The 21,495-nt window shown below is 48.0% G+C and overlaps 1 protein-coding gene and 1 long non-coding RNA gene across 2 annotated transcripts; one reads left to right on the top strand and one right to left on the bottom strand.

The window, feature by feature from the left end:
• Positions 1-13,272: 13,272 nt before the first annotated feature.
• LOC123147076 (ankyrin repeat-containing protein At2g01680) lies at positions 13,273-14,919 on the top strand. Its single transcript, XM_044566319.1, has 2 exons — positions 13,273-13,902; positions 14,003-14,919. Exons 1-2 carry the CDS (start codon positions 13,273-13,275, stop codon positions 14,858-14,860), a joined length of 1,488 nt encoding a protein of 495 aa, XP_044422254.1. The 3' UTR covers positions 14,861-14,919.
• On the bottom strand, positions 13,683-19,007 carry LOC123147077 (uncharacterized). The gene is made up of 3 exons (XR_006473045.1): positions 18,700-19,007; positions 18,557-18,605; positions 13,683-13,806 (listed from the first exon to the last, which is right to left on the bottom strand). It is a non-coding gene; the product is annotated as an uncharacterized lncRNA (long non-coding RNA).
• Positions 19,008-21,495: the final 2,488 nt, after the last annotated feature.

The raw sequence follows: 21,495 nt of genomic DNA, 5'->3' as shown, positions 1-21,495 counted from the left end.
TCCCGGTCGCTCTGACCATCGCCGCCGCCGCTGCTCTCTGTGTGTGATAAATTTTTTCATGTGTGTATGTATATGCTCATATGTATTTGGATTTGGCTATGTATGTATGTATATGCTCATATGTATGTATGTATGTATATGCTCTCTGTATATGGATTTGGCTATGTATATGCTCTCTGTATATGCTCATATGTATGTATGTTCATGTAGCATTTTTTCTATATATGAATTATTTTTTTGTTCAGGGATATATGCTAAAGAAAACAAGGGGGGTGATAGATGATGATGAGGGGTCGAGAGGGGGACGAGAGGTCGAGAGGGGTCGAGGGGAGAAAAAAATGTTATCAGGGATGAGGGTCGTCGAGGGGTCGAGAGAGGGATGAGGGGTCGAGAGGGGTATGAACCGGGACCAATACTCTATGTATATAAGCATGACTTAGAAAGAAGAAGAGGAGAGGAAGAAGAGGAGAAATAAATAAGAAGAAGAAAAAAGAAGAAAAAGAAGAGGAGAAGAACAAAGGAATAGTGAAGAAGAAGAGAAAATAGAATATATTCTATTTTTTCTTCTTCTCCACTATTCCTTTCTTCTTCTCCTCTTTTTTTCTTCTTTTTTTTCTTCGATCTTCTCCTCTAGCTATTCTTTTCTTCTTCTCTTTTTTCTTCTTCTTCTTCTTCTTAATTTTTATCGGGAACAAGGGTGTCGAGGATCACCGAGGAGTCGAGGGTCGTTAAGGGGTCAAGGGTCGAGGGTTTCAGGGTCGAGGGTTCGAGGGTTCTATAGGGTCGAGGGATCGAGGGTCGAGGGTTCCAGGGTCGTCTAGGGGCCGAGGGTTCCAGGGTCGTCGAGGGTTTGAGGGGTCGAGGATCGCCGAGGGGTCGAGAGAGGTTTCCTAGTGTCAAAGTATTGACGAAATCCATGGCTTCATCATTAGCCGGAAGTAACCAGGGCATGACGAAGTCCTCCAAAGTTATTTTGGAATGGTGTCCCGGATAGGATAATTTGCCTTTTTGTATGAATTTCAGCAAAGGCCTTCCAAATAACAATATTTGGAAGGTTCTTGCTGAACTTTGTACCAAAAAGCGAATTATCCTATCCAGGACTTCGTTCCAAAATAACTTTGGAGAGCTTCGTACCATCATGCACCTGTTACTTTCGCCTAATGATGAAGACATGGTTTTGTTGAATCCTTTGACACTAGGCAACCTCCCGACCCCTCGGCGATCCTCTCGAACATGAGAGGAAGAAGAGGATAGCCGAGGGGTCGAGGGTTCCAGGGTCGTCGAGGGTTCGAGGGGTCGAGGATCGCCGAGGGGTCGAGAGAGAGATTTCCTAGTGTCAAAGTATTGAAGAAATCCATGGCTTCATCATTAGCCAGAAGTAACCAGGGCATGACGAAGTCCTCCAAAGTTATTTTGGAATGGTGTCCCGGATAGGATAATTTGCCTTTTTGTATGAATTTCAGCAAAGGCCTTCCAAATAACGATATTTAGAAGGTTCTTGCTGAACTTTGTACCAAAAAGCGAATTTATCCTATCTAGGACTCCGTTCCAAAATAACTTTGGAGAGCTTCGTACCATCATGCACCTGTTACTTTCGCCTAATGATGAAGACATGGTTTTGTTGAATCCTTTGACACTAGGCAACCTCCCGACCCCTCGGTGATCCTCTCGAACATGAGAGGAAGAAGAGGATCGCCGAGGGGTCGAGGGTTCCAGGGTCGTCGAGGGTTCGAGGGGTCGAGGATCGCCGAGGGGTCGAGAGAGAGATTTCCTAGTGTCAAAGTATTGAAGAAATCCATGGCTTCATCATTAGCCAGAAGTAACCAGGGCATGACGAAGTCCTCCAAAGTTATTTTGGAATGGTGTCTCGGATAGGATAATTTGCCTTTTTGTATGAATTTCAGCAAAGGCCTTCCAAATAACGATATTTGGAAGGTTCTTGCTGAACTTTGTACCAAAAAGCAAATTATCCTATCTAGGACTCCGTTCCAAAATAACTTTGGAGAGCTTCGTACCATCATGCACATGTTACTTTCGCCTAATGATGAAGACATGGTTTTGTTGAATCCTTTGACACTAGGCAACCTCCTAACCCCTCGGCGATCCTCTCGAACATGAGAGGAAGAAGAGGATCGCTGAGGGGTCGAGGGTTCCAGGGTCGTCGAGGGTTCGAAGGGTCGAGGATCGTTGAGGGGTCGAGAGAGATATTTCCTAGTGTCAAAGTATTGAAGAAATCCATGGCTTTATTGGGAACGAGGGTCGTCGAGGGACATAGATGTAGTGTCGTCGTTGTCGATATATACCCCCTCCCGATAGCTTCAACATGTGGGGGGGGTCGATATTACCCCCTCCTTGAAGCGTTCTCGAGGCCACCCCAAACCCTTGAAGCGTTGTCGAGGCCACCCCAAACCCTAGAGAAGCAGCGTCGAGGCCACTAATTAATATATATGATTCCTTACTATGATTAGGTAGCTAGTTCTACGTTTGCCACTAATATATCCATCTGTCATGTTTGAATAATAATTGCCATGTTGTAAATATTTGTAGAAACTATGGACACCGCCCGAGACGAAGCAAAAGAAGCGTTGTTGAGGAACATATTCGCAAAAGGAAGTGATGCCGTCTCATTGTTTCTCAACGACACCGATGGTCTGGAAGGAGAGGGTGAAGAAGCTGGCTACGGTGACCTAATGCCGGTGCAAGAAGAAGAACATGAGGACGGCTCCGGTGACCCAATGCCGGTGCAAGAAGGAGACCGTGATGACGGCTCCGGTGACCGAACCGAGTCCGGCCAGGTATATATATTAGTTAAGCCGAAGTGGATGACTAGTTTCAAGGGTTGAAAGCAAAGAGACATCCAACTTCGGAGGAGAAGGTAGATCCGGTGAAAGTGAAGCGCACTCTGGCTGCCCTGGCAAAACCACCCAAGTCTCCGCCGAAAGGCAACTATGAGCGCATTATTGCAAAGACATGGGCCGAAGCGGAGCGGTCGGGAGTACAGTCAGTGATCAAAGGCTGAAAGAACGACGAGCAGCTGGGAAACAAATTGCCCAGCTCGGCGAACAAGCGAAGCAATCGTGCCCCCCGCTCAAGGTGCCTAGCGACATCGTCGATCCGAGGATGGTGCCCGGTTATGGCAATGTTGACGATTACCTGCCCGACCATGTACATTATGATCCCATGGAGGTGCAGATACACAGATACGAGTACGGGAAGCCTCTCGTCAAAGATGAAAAATCTTTAACAACGATGATGCGAAGATTACATGATTGGTACTTGAAAATCTGCAGAGAGTCTGGGGGAGGAGTACTTTGTATGCGAGAGTTAAACCGGAGCATGACCTCGTTGGAATTGAACTGTTGCCTATTCCATTTGAGGAGTTCTATCAGTTTTTCAATCAATTGGCCCTCGATAAAACAACGATCACCTGCTACTGTCTGTAAGTACTACTACTTCTGTCATTAAGTCTCTCTATATAGCTCATCTCTTTCATTGCATGTATTTATAATTATCCTCGCTATATTATGCAGATTGAAGATCGCCGAATTGAAGAAAAGACAAATCGGTGATATTCGGTTCGTTAACACATATCTCATAGATGCAACTGAGGTTGAACATCGTCCCGAAGATACCGAGGCCAACTTGCTACGATCATTCAAAAAAAAATGAAAACAAAGATATAATACTCTTTCCTTACAACTTCAAGTGAGTGTTACTGTCTTGTGCATATTCGGTTTCCCTTATATATTAGTCCAGGTTATAGTAATGTAATTGATGAGTTATGCATGCATGTGCAGTTTCCACTATATTCTCCTAGAGATTAGGCTTGAGCAGGGAGTAGTAACCGTCTTGGACTCTAAACGAAAAGATCCCCAGGAGTATGCAGACATGACTGAAATCCTCAAGAAGTAAGTTAAATCGATCATTATCCACCATATCAGCAACTTTGTTCATTTCCTGATATCAAGTAATTGTTTTCTTTGTCCGGCGGGGTTTGGAGAAAATTCACCAGAAAAGTTCCGGGACTGCCGAAGGAGCTGGAATTTAGACACCCGAAAGTAAGTACTATAGTAGCATGTTCCGCGCATCTCCTAGTGATTCAAGTGCTAGTTTCATCAATACCATTTAGCATTCTTGCTTATCAGTTTGATTGACCTCTATTTCTTGTAAAGTGGTTGTGGCAGGAACAAGGGAATGATTTCTGTGGATACTACGTCTGCGAGTCCATCCGCCACACGACATGTGAGCGGGGCGGGTACTCTGACGAACAATATGAAGTACGTAAATAACAACATTCACAATTTTATTTTATTACCATCATTTGTGTTGAGTTTCATTCATTCATATATATATGTATTGACCCCCTTCTTCAAATTAGATGTTTCGGAAGCGGGATGAACTCCTAGCACCAGCTCGCATGCGAGCAATTCAAGAGGAATTGGCGGCATTCTTTCTTGACCACGTGATCACTGAAGACGGAGAATACTAGGTGGACCATGAGTCTGTATGATTATATTTGTAAGAGATAATCATTGTATATATGTAGCCGGTAGTGTCAGATAGATATACGAGAACTTGTTGTTCGACCAATCTCTCGGAGAAGAAGAGGTGGTCGATATCACTTCTCTCTGTATGCATATATGTTCATGACGATCTTCTGTTTCCTTCGTTTGCCTACTAGCTAGCTAGCGTGTCTAGTCCTCTCTATACGTATGTATAGTACGTAGCGTCGACCAAGCACGGACATAAGAGAGGACACTTCTCTCTATTAATTATAGCTAGCTAACACAATATATGAAACACCTAAATTAACCCCCCAAAACCCCCAAACACCCCCCCCCCCTTTCAAAAAAAACAAAAACCTCAACCATAGAAATGCTGACGCGTGGATGCCTATTGGTCCCGGTTGGTGCCACCAACCGGGACCAAAGGGTCTCCTGCCTGGGCTCCGCGCACATGCCACGTGGAGGCCCATCTGTCCCGGTTCTGGATTGAACCGGGACTAAAGGGACAGGGCATTACTACCGACCCTTTAGTCCCAGTTCCAAAACCGGGACAAAAGGCCCTTACGAACCGGGACAACAGGCCCTTTTTCTACCAGTGCAAAGAATTCACCTTGCAAGCCAATACACACAATAGCCCAAACGGCGGGGTTATGTCCAAGAATATGCATTTTCATCTTATGCTTCCAACTAGCAAAATTAGTACCATCAAAATAAGGACCTCTACGGTGATAATTTCCCTCGCTAGACGTCATACTCTCCTAGGTTATGAAACCAAGGCTATGCCCGCCAAAAGCTATGGAAATCAAAGCAAATGGAGACCAAAGCTCTGATACCACTTGTAGGATCGAAAGTATGTCTAGAGGGGGGGTGATTAGACTACTTGACCAAATAAAAATCTAGCCTTTTCCTAATTTTAGTTCTTCGCAGATTTTAGCTATCTTAGCACAAGTCAAGCAATCTCCACACAATTCAAGCAAGCATGCAAAAGAGTATATGAGCAGCGGAAAGTAAAGCATGCAATTTGCAAGAATGTAAAGGGAAGGGTTTGGAGGATTCAAACGCAATTGGAGACACGGATGTTTTTGTCGTGGTTCCGATAGGTGGTGCTATCGTACATCCACGTTGATGGAGACTTCAACCCACGGAGGGTAACGGTTGCGCGAGTCCATAGAGGGCTCCACCCACGAAGGGTCCACGAAGAAGCAACCTTGTCTATTCCATCACGGCCGTCGCCCACAAAGGACTTGCCTCACTAGCGGTAGATCTTCACAAAGTAGGCGATCTCCTTGCCCTTACAAACTCCTTGGTTCAACTCCACAATCTTGTCGGAGGCTCCCAAGTGACACCTAGCCAATCTAGGAGACACCACTCTCCAAGAAGTAACAAATGGTGTGTTGATGATGAACTCCTTGCTCTTGTGCTTCAAATGATAGTCTCCCCAACACTCAACTCTCTCTCACGGGATTTGGATTTCGTGGAAAGAAGATTTGAGTGGAAAGCAACTTAGGGAAGGCTAGAGATCAAGATTCATATGGTTGGAATGGAATATCTTGAGCTCAACACAAGTGTAGGTGGTTCTCTCTCAGAAAAATGTGTATTGGAAGTGTAGGTATGTTCTGATGGCTCTCTCCACAAATGAAGAGTGGGTGGAGGGGTATATATAGCCTCCACACAAAATCTAACCGTTACACACGATTAGCAAAACTCGGTGGGACCGAATAGTTAAACTCGGTCGGACCGATTCAGCAAACCTAGTGACCGTTAGGATTTTCGGTGGGACTGAGATGCAACTCGGTAGGACCGATATGGTTAGGGTTAGGGCATAACGTAATCTCGGTGTGACCGATTACACAAACTCGGTGGGACCGATTTTGGTAATAAGCTAACCAGAGAGTTGGTCAGGTAAACTCGGTGGGACCGATTCACTCATCTCGGTGAGACCGAAATGTTACAAAAGGGAAACAGAGAGTTTACATTGCAATCTCGGTGGGACCGATCGCTCATCTCGGTAAGACCGAAACGTTACGAAGGGAAACAGAGAGATTACAATCCCATCTCGGTGAGACCGAGATCCCTATCGGTGAGACCGATTTGCCTAGGGTTTGTGGCAGTGGCTATGACATTTGAAACTCGGTGGCGCCGGATAGAAAGAATCGGTGGGGCCGGGTTTGACTTTTGGTTTAGGTCATATGTGGATGTGGGAAGGTAGTTGAGGGTTTTGGAGCATATCACTAAGCACTTTGAGCAAGCAAGCCATTAAGCAACACCTCATCCCTCCTTGATAGTATCGGCTTTTCCTATAGACTCAATGTGATCTTGGATCACTAAAATATAAAATGTAGAGTCTTGAGCTTCAAGCTTGAGCCAAACTTTTTGTCTTTAGAATTTTGAGGGATCCACTTTTCTCATCCATGCCATGCCATTCATTGAGCTTTTCCTGAAATATTAATCTTGGAATAATGTTAGCTCAATGAGCTATATGTTGTTAGGAATTACCAAAACCACCCAGGGATAGTTGCACTTTCACCTTCATCTCTCTCAGGAGAAATATGCAGCTGATCTCCTAAGCAAGGTTGGCATGCAAGGGTGCAAATCCTCACCTACACCGCTGTCTAGTACAGAAAAATTATCTCTTGAAGAAGGTGAACCCTTGAGTCCAGATGACAGTACAAGGTACACAAGTATGGTAGGAACTCTTCAGTACCTAACTCTTACAAGGCCTGATATTTCCTTTGTTGTAAACAAAGTTTGTCAATTCCTTCATGCACCTACCACTGCACATTGGACTGCTGCAAAACGCATATTAAGATATATTAAGGATACTTTGAGTATTGGTCTGACATTCAGCAACTCACCATCCACTCTTGTTAGTGCCTTCTCTGATTCTGACTGGGCAGGGTGCCTAGATGACAGATGCTCAACAGGTGGTTTTGTTGTGTTCTTTGGACCTAACCTCATCTCATGGTGTGCAAGAAAACAGGCCACAATCTCACGGTCAAGTACTGAGGCAGAATACAAGGCTTTAGCAAATGCAACTTCAAAAATTATTTGGGTAAAATCCTTGCTCAGAGAACTTGGAATAGGTCATGCACAACCCTTCTGTCTCTGGTGTGATAATCTTGGTGCTACATATTTATCTGCTAATCCTGTTTTCAATGCAAGAACAAAACATATCGAAATTGATTATCATTTTGTTCGAGAAAGAGTTGCAAGCAAAGAATTGGAAATTCAAGCGTAATCTTAACTTAGTGAAGTTATGATTAAGGGAAGATGTTAAACATGTAAACTCTCTGTCATGTATGGCTGGCTTGTGCGTTTTGTGTGGGCCTTGTGTGGCTACCTTGTGCGCCAAGGTTGGTTATAGGAGTAGGATCTTTTATCTTGTTATTCTCTCTTATCCCTCCTGTAAAACCTCCTGTAATATCTCTACGTTTGTAACCTATGAGATATGGGTCTCTCCCCAATCAATATAAACTACACGCGGCCCTCTGTACGAGGGTAGAGACGCTTACACAAAACTAACAGTCTTTTCCCAGGCCTACTGCTGAGTACGTCCGTACCGCGCCGCGGGCCGATACAGGTCCGCGTTGGATGACTTCTGTGGTCTGGACATATGCGGGCGGTTTGCGGGTTCGACTTGAAGATGGCCTAAACGTTTTCTGTTGTGCGGTGATTATAGTGGGAATTAATTGTTATTCTTAGTTGAGATTTACACTTGTCTTTATCAAGTTCCCGCTTCTGAAAGGTAGCTATAAGATTGGCTGCTTAATGTAGACTGGGTGTGCTTTTTCAGGTGCATTTTTTTTTTCATAAAGAGGATTTCATCCAACCGTCATATTGAACCGACATAACCACATTAAGTGAATATCCAATCTTTGCATACCATGATGTGCACAGTCAACACATTCAAAACAACCAAAAACACGTACACAGGGACAACGTTAGTGACAAAGTAAAAGAAAAAAAAGACATAGGCCTCACGAAGATGTTCACGTGGGGAGGGTGCCATGCATGTGGAGAGAGAGAGCGTACCCGGCGGTTGGGCTGAAAGTCAAGATGTTGATCTAGCTCCACTGTCCTCTTTTGTCTTCCTCTGCTTTAAACTCCTATTGATCAAGCAAGAGTTGAATATTGTGGTTAGCTCTGACCTGCTTACCTGCTTCCTTAATTGTGGCAGACAAATAGGCAAACGACTCGATCTCTCTCTACGATGATTGGATTGGATGCATCCTTGTCGTCATACTAGCTAGTACCCAAAGTTATGACAGCTAATTTGATGCCCATCATGAAACTAGGACTAGCATGCTTATTAGTCTGATGGGTGCCTGCCAAAGAGAATACATGTAATGTAAGAGATGCATCTTCCTTAATTTTATCACTGGCAACATCACGGATGCATCCAAAAGAATACGAGAGGGTGGTGCACATGCATGCACGGACCCGACTCAATCCTGTTGCAAGACAAAATAAACTTGTTTGAGATGGGATCTGGAGTTGCCAGCTTGCATGAGGAATCGGGCAGATAAGAAACATAAAACTAAAAACGACAGTGCAAGCAAAGATAAATGGAACCTGCAAAAAAAATCCCTTTCTTTAGGTACTTTTTCAAAAAGGGGAATATGTTAATATCAAGTAGATACCAATTACACACACTCTCTGCACCAACAAGATGTCTAAAAACATTTAGAATGCACATAGCCAAAAAAGAAAATAAAAACAAGAAAAAAGACTCTACGATGTTGATCGATGATCCGCAATAGCAGCACTCTAACCACCATCAAAGCCAGCACCCGGACTAGAAAGAAGGTTCTTCAAAAGCAACGCCTTCAAGAAGAAAACAATGCACAAGCGTTGTCGTTGCCCGATCAAAGATCGTAGGTTTTCACCTTGGAGAAAAAACATGTTCCCAAAACAATGCCTTCAATAAGGTCACTGCCAGACACAACCAATAAAGGCCAGAACTTGGGTTTTCACCCTAGCAATCACGACTCGGTACTCAAAGGAGCACCACCAACAAAGAGGTCCTCCAATGCTGCCGCCCCCACTTGCAGAGTCTACTACTACGAGTAATGTACCACCAGGCTCACAGGAACTCGTGCCCGGTCTGGACGGGAACATATCCTGCAAGCCAAGCCTGGACATCTGCCTGTGAAGCAAAGTCTTCATCGCATCCAAGACGTCGCCTTCGCCACTTGATGGCATTCTCCGCATGTGTTGATCCCTTGAAAATCTTGGTGCGGACATGTCCCGAGGTGTCAGCAAAATCAGAGCTTCGCGATACCCCGGTGAAGCTGGTTATGCTGATGTTGCGGGTGTACACGATGGGCCCCAATTCAATCAAGGTGTCCAAAGAGCGTCATATATGCCAGTCCTTGTTTTCCTTCGAAGGAGAAATTCGGAACTCGCTGATTGCCAGATCAAAGAGGACAGATCGCATGTAGGACGGTGACTTCGCACTAAGACCACTAGGGCCACGATGGTGGGCGACAACGTCGAGATGCTTACTGTGCATATCATGTTGTTTGCTGTTTCCTTAGTTTGTTGAACTATGTGCCTTAGAGTAACTCTAGAGGCGTCATATAATTGGGCCGGACGCCGCAATAATCATCCATATGATGATTTGTCTAAAGGGGTCTAGCAGAATCGCTATCACATGCTTCATCGTGATATTTTTTCGAGGTTGCTTCAAAAACTAGTATGCGGCCAGCATATTCACTACTGCAGACCGAATAGCACTGGCCATAATCACTGACCGGCCCATGGCCAACCGTCACAGATGGGGTCATCTGTAACGTGCCACCGGAAGCACGTCAACTATGAAGATTTTGTGGTTCGGCTTTCTCATGAACCCTCCCAAGTGATCCATCTTCACCCTTTGCTCCATCTAGATTGGTCGGCGCCTGGCCTTCTCGACGCCTCCGCTCCATCCCCGACTCGGCGGCTCCCTCCCGCCTTGTGTCGTATGAGGAAAAACCCTAGAGCTTAAGACAAGTGTCATGTGCGTCCATTTTGCGAGGGCCGTGGTCGGCGACAAAGACATGCCGTAAGTTGGAATCTAAGCCATTCTTTATGTGACTATACCATCATCATTCTTTATGCATTCTCCCCCTCCCGAGTCGCCCCGTTGTGGCGGCCGGGAGGCCCCCAGATCCCATTGGTCCGCCTCCCCCTCTCCTCCTCCTCCCTTGCCGTCGCCCGAGGGCGCGGCCAGGCAAAGCCTTGCCGTTGCCGGCGGGGGGGGGGGGGGGGGGGGACTCGGTGCCCTCCCGCTCATGAGGGGCGGGCGCGGGCCGGTGAACCCGGGCCGGAGCGTGGCGTGCGGCCGGGCGTCACGGCGGGGGTGGCAGTGCTTCGGCGATCCCATACCTCCACGGCATGTGGCTTGAAGGTCTAGGGCGTCGCTATCTCCAGGGACGGCGGCGGCGTTACCGGATCGGCAGCGGCGCGGTCGGATCTGGGCCCAGGCGTGGGCTTGGTCTTCGGGTTGTGGTCGGCGCGATGGCGAGTGCGACACGTCAGCAGCTGGGCGGATCTGTGGATATCATCCTCGTCTGGTCCTTGACAGCGCAAGCAACTCCGGGGGAAACCCTGGATCTCCTTGGGATCGAGCGACGGCGGTGCTTTTGCGTCGTAGTCCCTCTTCAGGGCATCGTTTTGGAGTTTGTTCTGGTTGAAGGGACCAGCGACGCCGGCGGTGCACGCCCGGTGGCGCAACTGCCGATGAAAATCGCGCCGACTACGGTCCTAGCGGACGATGGCGGCGTCTTTGATGTCGTTTCCTTGTCGAGGCATCATCGTTGCAGTTTGCGTCATCAGGATCGGGCTGCTCCGGGGGAAACCCTTGATCTGGGTCTCCCGGGTCAAACGATGATGGCATTCTCAGTATCGCTTTCCCTCCTGGGGGCATCGTTTTGGAGTAAGTGATGGCTGGAGGTGACAAGAGGAGGAGCGGTGTTACATCTACCGCAAGGCTGACGGCGGATCACGGTCGCATGGTGTTGCGGAGAACGGGCGCGTGTGGATGGACACGCGCAGGATAGTGACGTTGTCTGACGCCATGGTGGCGTCGACGGCAGGCCTAGCAAGGTTGGTGCGTCAGTACCTGTTCTGGAGATGGATATATCCTCTTGCATTGTGGCTTGGTTCGGGCATCCAGATTTAGATATTAGGATTCGGTGCGATGTAATGTTTGGTATTAGGCTTGGACACTTGGCACCCCTTCATCAAGTTGGGGATAGGAGTAGCGGCACGTGTGTTGTCAAGATGGTGACTTCAAGCATACTGATGTATTACTTTGTAAGGTCTTTGTGAATAGTTAATAAAATAGCTGCATGTATGGTCCAGATGCAGAGGCATGGGTATATCCTTTTTTTTTAAATGTGATGGTTGGTGGGCAGATTCCAATGTAATCAAGACTAGCTAACGTTTGGGTAACTAAAGCTGCTACTGATGCATCCACGAGGTATAAATAGCTAGGGAGGCGAGATGGTAGCTGAACAGCAAAGTAGACATTGGCACGCTGTAGCACTAGCACTTATTATATAGACAAGAAAAATCTATGGCGTGGAGCAGCACTAGTGAATCTGGAGATGAGAGTACTCCTACATCCCCCTCCCACGGCGGATCTCCCTCGCCGGGGGATGGCTGTGGCGAAGGAGCTGGCACCTTCGCCGAGTTTCTTGCTGAAGGGCGGCGGCAGGGCGGATGGCTACCCTCTGTGCTTCTGGCGCCGGCCCTATGCGGGCATTGCCATAAGATCGAGGATCTTAGGCGGGATTGGAACATCGACAGCGACGGGAGCGATCACTGGATGACGGAGCTGAACCTGCAAGGGTCGCTCGCCGCCCAGATCGCCTTCGAGGGGAACTCCTGCTTCAGGTGCGTCAAGTTGGTCTTCGAGGCGACCAAATGGAAAGGCGACGGCGACACACCACTGCACTACGCTGCCAGGTCCGGAAACCTCAGGATGCTTTTCCACTTGGTTTGTCAGCTCGGTGAGGAGTACGGCCATAAGGGGGTGGAGCTGTTGCTGAGGAAGCTCAACGTTCATGGGGAGACGGCCTTGCATGAGGCCATCAGGTTGGGAACAAACTCAATGTTCATGGTCGGGATGCTCATGTGGGTGGATCCAGGGCTGGCGCTGCATCATGCACCTGGCAGCACCTCACCGCTATATCTGGCTGTCTCCTTGAGACACAAGGACATCGCAGAGATGTTGCACAGCACAAGTGGCGGCAGCCTCTCTTACTCCGGCCCAGATGGACAAAACGCACTGCATGCTGCCGCGGTTCACCCTCCACATAGACAGAACGGTCAGATCCATTTCTCATGACAATATCTTTTTTTAACTTTTGTATGTACTGTACTACCATAGTGACAAATCTGGTTCGCCCTATCTTGTTGCTATTTTGCAATTTCCTATTAAGTTTCATGCATGTGTCTAATCTATTCTCCCAAACACAACTATAACCATTGTTGGGTTTATATAGACTTGTGTGAAGTAGCTAGCTAGCTAGGCGGATAAGGCTCCAAATGTGCATGCTATTTTTTTCCATGCAAAGTACATATACATCTTGTCTGGCCTATAAAAATTACAAGCAAGAACAACTATAGGGAATGTCCACCAAAGCTCTCACATCAAACTTATAGCCACTATATTACTTATTACCTTAATGCTGCTCCAAATTTGTGTTTGGTTTCTTTTTTTCAATCGAACGGTTATTAGTATTAGGTTTTTTTAACGTAAAATTCCAAGTTAATTGCAGGTATGGTAGAAATGCTACTAGATTGGAACAAGGATCTTACCGAAGAGAAGGACCTAAATGGCAGCACCCCTCTTCACTCTGCGGTTTCGGCGCTGTACTCTGAAGATCGCATGCGTAGATGTTACACTCTTGTATGTGGCAATGGCCTATGGTATAGAGCTTTCCCCTATATGTTCCCCAATATGACCAGGTTTCCGATGGAGAAACAGGCAGCATGGCATATACTTGAAGCGAACCCATCTTCAGCATATCAGCATGATAATAACGGTTTGTTTCCTGTACACATCGCTGCCTTGATGGATAAGAAGGTTGCCATCCGTATTCTTCTCAAAGGATGCCGTGGTTGCATCACTCTTCCTGATAAGCAGGGGAGATCCTTTCTTCACATTGCTGTCCGGAACAAGGTCCACCATATAGTAAAATATGCTTGTGAAGCACCAGTTTTTGCGCCCATACTGAACGCTCGGGACAATGATGGCAACACCGCACTACACCTAGCTGTGGAGGTTGAGGATCTAATCATCTTCTGTCATCTCCTGCGGAATCCAAAAGTATTATTAAATGTGAGAAACAACAAGGATCAAACTCCGCTGGATCTAGCAAGGAGACGACGAAAATATTCCTATATCCAGGTATTAATCTAGCTTGCGCTCTCACATGTCAAATTTCCAGCTAGTCCACCTTATACATGAAATACCATGCATGTTTCTTAATGGTGGTTTTTGCGTGCAGAATCCGGAGAGAGTGATATACATGACACTCATCGATGCCAGAGCTAGTCATGGTAGCTTCTGGAGAGATCGTGTTCAACATCTCTGCATTCAGAATCAGTTGTCAATCAAGAAAGATGAAGAGAATCAATCAGAGGAACAGGATGAGGCGGACGGTAAGAATGTAGAGGAAGAAGACAGAACAGAGGCGGGCCCGGTAAAAGAGCTCGTACAACTGTTGAAGCAAAAAGTGTATGAAGAGAAAAAAGAGGCGATAGAGAAAAACGACTCGGATCAGATGAATGATATAACCCGGACACTTGGCCTTTTATCAGTACTCATCACAACGATGACATTCGGTGCAACCTTCGCCGTACCTGCAGCAGTCAAAGCAGGCAACAGCAGCAACGGTGGCATTCCAGCAGGAGTTTCCAGTAGCTGGTATTTCCATGCGTTCATGACGGCCAACGCGACTGCTTTCGTCTGCTCCTTAATAGCTACACTTTGCCTCATGTTCTCCGGCATGTCCATCATTAAACTGCAAGATCGCCGAAAATACTTCCAGGTAGCCCTCTTCTTCACCCCGGGTTCGCTCACCAGCTTGACTGTTGCATTTGGCCTTGGCCTACGTACGGTGCTGGCTCCAGTAGGTCGTACGCTTTCCGATGCCATATTCGTCCTCAGCTCTCTTGTGCTGCTCTATCCAATGTTGGATTTTGTTACACGACTGGTTTGGACTTACCAACCGCTCTCTGTCAGGCGGGGCCACATATTCGTATGCTGGATATTTATAGGCCGTACCTTTCATGTGTGTCTAGGTCGGTTTTGGCCCATCATATTTATCTTTATTATGTCAACCTCAAATAAGACTTGGCGTTGAAGAAGCGGCATCAAACAGAGATCAAGTGTGGCTAATTACTGTGTAAAGCCCAGTGCAGAATGGCAACTAGAGAATGGAGTAGCTGGCCTTTGGGCGTTGTAACAAGGAAACTTTGACATTTCTTCTATCAATCAATCATGCGTTCATCGTCTCAAAATGGCTTTAGAAAAATAGATTGTTTTCTTTAGACGGAAAGAAACGCCATAGTATATCTTCCATGAAGAATAGCACCTTATTGTCATGCATGTCGTTTGTAGTTAATCCAATAATAGCACATCTGGATAATAATTAGATATAAATATATTACCTGATATCTGGCGAACCCAAACTGCCGAAAAACCGCAACTTAGGAGTACTTGATGCAGGAAATCCCAATTTACCCGGTCTTTTCAAAGTCTAATTTAAGAAGAATAGCCAGCTCTTTCGTGCGTTTGAGCTCATGGATGATTTCCTGTAGGGCTAAAGGGCCTTCCAGTATGTTACGGCCTTGAATGAAAGCGGATTGAGTTTGGCTAATCGTACGATGCACGATCGGAACCAAACGAGGTGTGCAAGCCTTAGAACAAATCTTAAACAGCACATTTATCAACGTGATCGGTCTAAACTGGCGGAGCCCCTGCCACTTTAGGAATGAGCGAGAGTACGCCATAGTTAAGGCGGGCAATGTCAACCGTTCCACGCATAAACCCGTTACACACTTTGAAAATAGGACCCCTAAGTAATGGCCATAAGTGTTTGAACATGGCCACCGGCCACCCGTCCGGGCCCAGCGCCGTGTCCGTTTTCATACTCATGAGCGCATCGTCAATCTCTTTGGGTAGAAACGCGAGTCCTAACTTCTCATTTTTCGCTTTCCAAGACAAGCTTGGATGGCTCCCACACGTCTGCACGCAGACCAGCCCTCTGGTCCTTGCAGACCCCCATCAGTTGGATATAGAACTCATAAACATGGTTCATGATATCCGCTTGGCGCAGCAGCAACCCTTGTTCTGACTGCAGCCTCAGGGTCGCGCACTTCCGTTTTCAGCCATTGGCGTAGGCGTGAAAGTACTCAGTGTTGGCGTCCCCCTTCAGTGCCCATTTAAGGCCACCACGATGCCACCAATATTCCTCTTCTGCGCGCAGCAAAGCCTCAACTTGTCCTTCCAAAGAGTAACGTTGCGCCCATTCTTGCTCTGAGAATGCCCTCGCATCAGCCCGGGAGTCTAAGCCAGCGATCTCCACGACTAAACTCGCTCTGAGCTCCTTGTCTTGTCGTCCCTGGTTCGCTCTCCATCCCTTGAGGCTAGCTCGAAGGCAGCCCCCACCGCAATTCAGAACTCCATGGGACGACGATGTGGTCCTATTTGGCGCATGTTGTTTGTCCATTTCTCATTTAAAATGGCATAGAACTTTGGTACTTCAGACCAGGCCGTTTCAAAAAAGAAACGCGGGCTTCGACGGATCCGGTCCTCCCTAGAGGACAGAACCAAGGGAACATGATCCGACCCAATGCGTTTTTCCACAATCAACGAGCAAAGGGGGTAGATCACCTCCCAGTCGGGTGACACAAACACCCGATTGAGCACTGATCACACCGGGGCAAGCTGCTTGTTCATCCAGGTGAACCTTGCACCCGATCTGTGCACTTCCCGAAGGGCCATCGACGTTATTGCAGTGTTAAACATGGCCACCCGTTGCCGGTTGATGTTATTGTTGTTTTTGTCCGCACCCGAACGGATCAAGTTAAAATCGCCCCCTACCATCACCGGGATGAAGGCCGCGGAGATCGCTTGGACCTTGGCTTGGAGTTCTCCCAGAAACTCCGCCAAGCGAGAGTGGTCAGCAGGACCGTAGACCTGAATCACCGCTAGCTCCCTTAAGGACGATCGGATACGAATGTGCGCGGCGAGAAGAAAAGTACCAGTGTCCCAGGAGATCACCTCATACAAGGATACTTTAAAACCTAGAAGCATGCCACCCGAATGCCCAATCGCGGGGACTCGTGATTCCAAACAAAACGCTCTAGCGGGTCAATAGATAACAATTCGTAGTGACGGAACTCTGCTTTGATCATTTCCTGTAGCCCTACCATATCTATGTCCTCTTTGCGAATGTATTCCTTCAGCTGGGTGCAACGCACAGGGTGTGCCTCTTGAGTTCTTTTCCATTTGTGTGCTTGTGAGAGAAACAAAGAGAGAAGAGAGAGTTGAGAGGAGGAAGAAGTGGTGCTGCAAGGAGGCGGCGCCGACAGTGGAGCACTCACCTGGACTGGAAGCTCAACCTGCTTGGCTACTCAAGAAACATCCAAGTAGACCCCGCAAAAAAAACATCCAAGTAGAAGAGAGGCGCAGGAAGACGAGATTGGATCCACCTACCAGCAATTGGTTGGGGCTGCAGAGAGAGGAAGAGGGGGAAAGAAGAGGCATTAAGTACGCACAATGTCAGGTGACCAAGTACAGGTTTGTATATACTTGAGAAGACCAAACATACAAGACTTCACATTTAACAACTTGATATCAGACTGGATCCACCTACCAGCTGGTTGGGACTCCATCAGGCCAAGGTTGCATATAGAGAAATGAAGAGAGATGCGTTATGTATGGGCGAGACCATTGACTTTCATGTTTGAATACAATCTAGTAGGCCAAGCAGACAATAATTCACAGTTAACAAAGGTCAGATTATGGTGATGCATGTGGAGGCTGACATGTCCAGCCAGGATAACCACGCACATACGGTAGGTGAGAGCGGCAAGCAAGCAGAGACGTTGGGCGAGATAGGTTGACATCCAGTAAGTTTCACAGGTAGTAATTAGGAAGACCAAGGACACTCGACTTCACAATCAGCAAGTTGAAATTAGGGTGAGATGGATATGCATGCGTCTGATGGCTAACATGACAGGGCCAGCTACGCTACAAATGTGAGCAGTGAAATATTTTTTTTAGAACGGAGGCATCTGCGCGGCCTTAGAATGAGGCCCTTACAGGTTCCAAACACAGAAGTTCAAAGGTTCAAAGTCGGTCTTGAGATTTTGGGGGCCCGGGGCGAAAATAAATCTAGAGGCCCCTTGAAATTTTCTTCTAGCAATATCGATGCATGGATCCCTATACTCATGTTGCTTGTGCAAAGGTGAACGTTGTCGCTGCTCCAAGAAAGCAAGAAAACAAGAAAACACCCGCAAAAAAAAAGCAAGAAAACAAGGTTGTGGTGTTTACAGTCGAACGGAACCATGAGGCTGGTTTTCTGATAGCATCAAGTGTCATCTTTGATGGAATCTGGAACCCTTAGGCAATGCAAAGAAGCGCTTTCACTAGCCATAATTTTTCTTCATTCTTAAAGAAGGAATCGGTAGCACCGCATCCGGGTCATCACTACCCCCCACGATGGTTTATTGTGCCATTGTGGGTAGACTACAAAAGAGATTAAGCAAGGTCTTCTATGATATCTCCTTTCTTTATGAGAGAAGGTTTTCAAATAAAGAGGCGCATATGCTTGCGGGCTCTTCGCTGAGAGATGAGGTTGGTCCCGTGTGTGGCTAACAACTTGACGCAATGTCCTTTCTATCCCAAGGTCTATATTTACATAAATAATATGGATATGATTCTCACAATATGCAAATTATGACGGTCTCATCCAACAGTTTCAACTAAAGATTATATAAAAAATAAAAAGCATGAATATGAATGTCAATTTTAAATAAGTACACGATCTTACAATTTTACATCCATGGCCAAGTGATCACCAGACTCTTGGTGTCGCTTCCCTACCATGAATTTATGAGATAAATAGAATCACAAATTAGATCACACATGCGTCTTAGATGGAAAACAAATTGTATTGTTACCATGCATACACACCTGAAGATGACTCTAGAGATGGTAGATCGTGAGGCGGTGACTCCGGTAATCCTCATCATAGTATTGGGAGGCAAGCATGTATGGATCGATCTCCTGCTCCTCTTGTGTGGAGTCCAACCTGTGCGGCAGCGTCGACGAATAGGTCATGGAGTTCCAAGGTCCGGCGGCACTTGGGGTCTATGGTGAGGACGACCTAGACGAGGCCGGAGTTGCTCGCTTGCGACCGATAATTGGGGCCAATCTGAATCAGCCGAAATCATCGCGTACCAGTGAACAGGGTGAACTCGATCTGGAAAAAAAGACGTGACGACGTCCTCGTGGGCTACCGACGTGCGTCTGATTCCTGATGGACCATGGGCTAGCTACATACACATACGTCGTGGGAGGGGGGCCCTTGAATTCGGGGGCCCGGGGCGGCCGCCCCCCTCAGGGCCGGCCCTTCAAAGTCAGGGTGGATGACACGGTCCGGTCCCGCGGTCCGGCTCGTGGCCCGCTCCGCTCGGGCCGGCTCCGTCCTGGCCCGCTGAAAAAATCGGCCGGTCCGGGCTCAGGAATCCAGCCCGACAAAACTTCGGTCCGGTCCGGGCTTTAACCGAGCCGACCGAGCGGACCGAAGAACGTGGCGGGAGCATGACGAGAGCGTGACCAGGGCATGGCGAGAACGTGGCGGGCGCGTGGTGGGGCGTGGCGGGGGCGTGGCGAGGGCGTAGCGGGGGTGTGGCGGCCCAGGCACGGCGGGGGCTGAAGAAGCTGTCGCCGTTCATGTCCGCCGCCGCGGGGGCCGTCGTCCGCGCGGCCACTGGACTCGCTGGCCCCGGGAAATATGTCCACTGGATGCGCCCCACTCGGATCTATCGTATGCACCAACGAACACAACGTGGGAGGTCCTGCATCACCGCATCGGGCATCGTCTTTTTTATCTCCGTCCACCGGCCGTCGTGTCAAATTCGTCGCCGATGAGCTCGCTCTGGTGATCTTCTTGGCTCCTCTATCTCCCTCTGGAACTTCCAAAGCTGTCTGACATCTCCACGACGAGCGCCGCTGCCTCCAGCGCCCTCCCCACGTCGCCATGCTCCGGCGCGTGCTCTGTGATGAACTCCGGCCGGTTCAAACGAGCCGCTCGGTCCGGCTCGGGCTTCGTCCCTGTCGGTCAGGTCCCTGGAAACAGGACCGTGACCCTGCTCGGTCTGGTCCGGTCCGGACCGCCGACGGCCGGTCCAAAGGATGGCTCGGTCAGGGACCGGACCGGCCTGGACCATGTCCACGCTGAGTTCAAAGTACCGAGGGTACACGGCCATAGGCCCGAAACGCGGCGCAGAGCGGTACTAAGCTAAAGGACACACATCGGATAAAGGAGCTATCGAAGTAGCCAGGCGGCCTCCTACCGCTGCGATGATTACGAGCCCGTCGTAGTTTAGTGCATTTTGCTCACACCTTGCTTGCGAGCTCCTCCGCCGTCCTCTGTCCGAACTTCTTGCCACTAGTTTCCAAAGCTGCAAAAAAGACACCATTTTGTATAGAAGATCAACCAGATGACGAATGAATTTACCCTCTATCAATGCTTTGTTCCTAGTCGTCCACAGAGCCCAAGCAACGGCCCCAAATCCCGTCGAGGCCATCCTATTATCCCTCCCCATGGTAGAGCTTGCTAGGCCGAAGAAATCTGCGAAGCCACTCGGATTCCACGAGCAGCCCGTGGCTTCCTGGACGGCGCTCCACACGAATCTAGCCATCACACATCTGAAGAGAATGTGGTCACGGCCCTCGCCCTCTCCGCACCAAATACACCTCCCATCACCCGGTCCCCTTCATTTTTTGGACCTGATCCCCACTAGTGATCCGGTTATGCGCCGCTTGCCAAAGAAAAAAAATATTTTTGTCGGTAGCCTTGTTTTCCATATCCCGGATAAATTACAAGGTGTCACGTTCTTGAAGATTTCCTTATATAAGGATCCCGTAGAGAAGCTTCCTGAATGTTCCAAACGCCATGTCACCCTGTCTTGACCCCGATGAGGTCTGGGCCTCGTGAAGGGTATTGCGTAACCGATCCCACTCCTCCACCTCAAGAGGTCCCAGCGCCCGACGAAACCGTGGCTCCCATCTCCCTTGATGCCACACTTCGGCCACCTTTGCCTCTGGTTTATCCGTGATAGCAAAAGGAGAGGAAACCCCATCTCGAAGGTTTGATTCCCCCACCACAAGTCTTTCCAGAAACATGCCAGTTCGCCATTATGGACTTCGAATTTTGTTCCAAGACAAAGTAGCGGCTGGACCTTCTTTATATCCCTCGCGAACTGAGGTAGTTTGATATTAGGTCGGAAATCGACTCTCCCTGGTTGCAAGTACTTGGCACGGAAAATTGCCAGCCATAACCCTCCCTGCCCAGATAGTATCTTCCAAACCCATTTGGCCATTAGGCACCAATTCATGATCTTGGTGTTAATAACCCCCAATCCACCCACTTCCTTGGGCCGACAAATATTGTCCCAACTGACCATATGATATCTTTGTTTACTGTTCTCCTTTGCCCAGAAGAATCAAGATCGAATCTTATTCAACTTCTCATGGATGACATCCCTTAGCAAATAGAATCCCATGATAAACATCGGGATGTTTGTGAGGCAATCATTGACTAGCACCAGCCGCCCTCCTGATGCAAGCAATTTCCCCTGTCACGGTGATGTCTACTACACAACCTTCATCTTGTAGACGTTGTTGGGCCTCCAAGTGCAGAGGTTTGTAGGACAGTAGCAAATTTCCCTCAAGTGGATGACCTAAGGTTTATCAATCCGTAGG

The sequence above is a fragment of the Triticum aestivum genome, chromosome 7A (assembly GCF_018294505.1).
Source record: "Triticum aestivum cultivar Chinese Spring chromosome 7A, IWGSC CS RefSeq v2.1, whole genome shotgun sequence".
Classification (NCBI taxonomy): Eukaryota; Viridiplantae; Streptophyta; class Magnoliopsida; order Poales; family Poaceae; genus Triticum; species Triticum aestivum.
Note: the sequence above shows the minus strand (reverse complement) of the source record. Positions and strands in the feature narration are given on the sequence as shown.

Coding starts and splice junctions, on each gene's coding strand:
- LOC123147076 (XM_044566319.1), top strand. CDS start 13,273: ATGGTAGAAATGCTACTAGATTGGAACAAGGATCTTACCGAAGAGAAG. Junction 13,903..14,002: donor GAAAATATTCCTATATCCAG/GTATTAATCTAG, acceptor TTTTGCGTGCAG/AATCCGGAGAGAGTGATATA.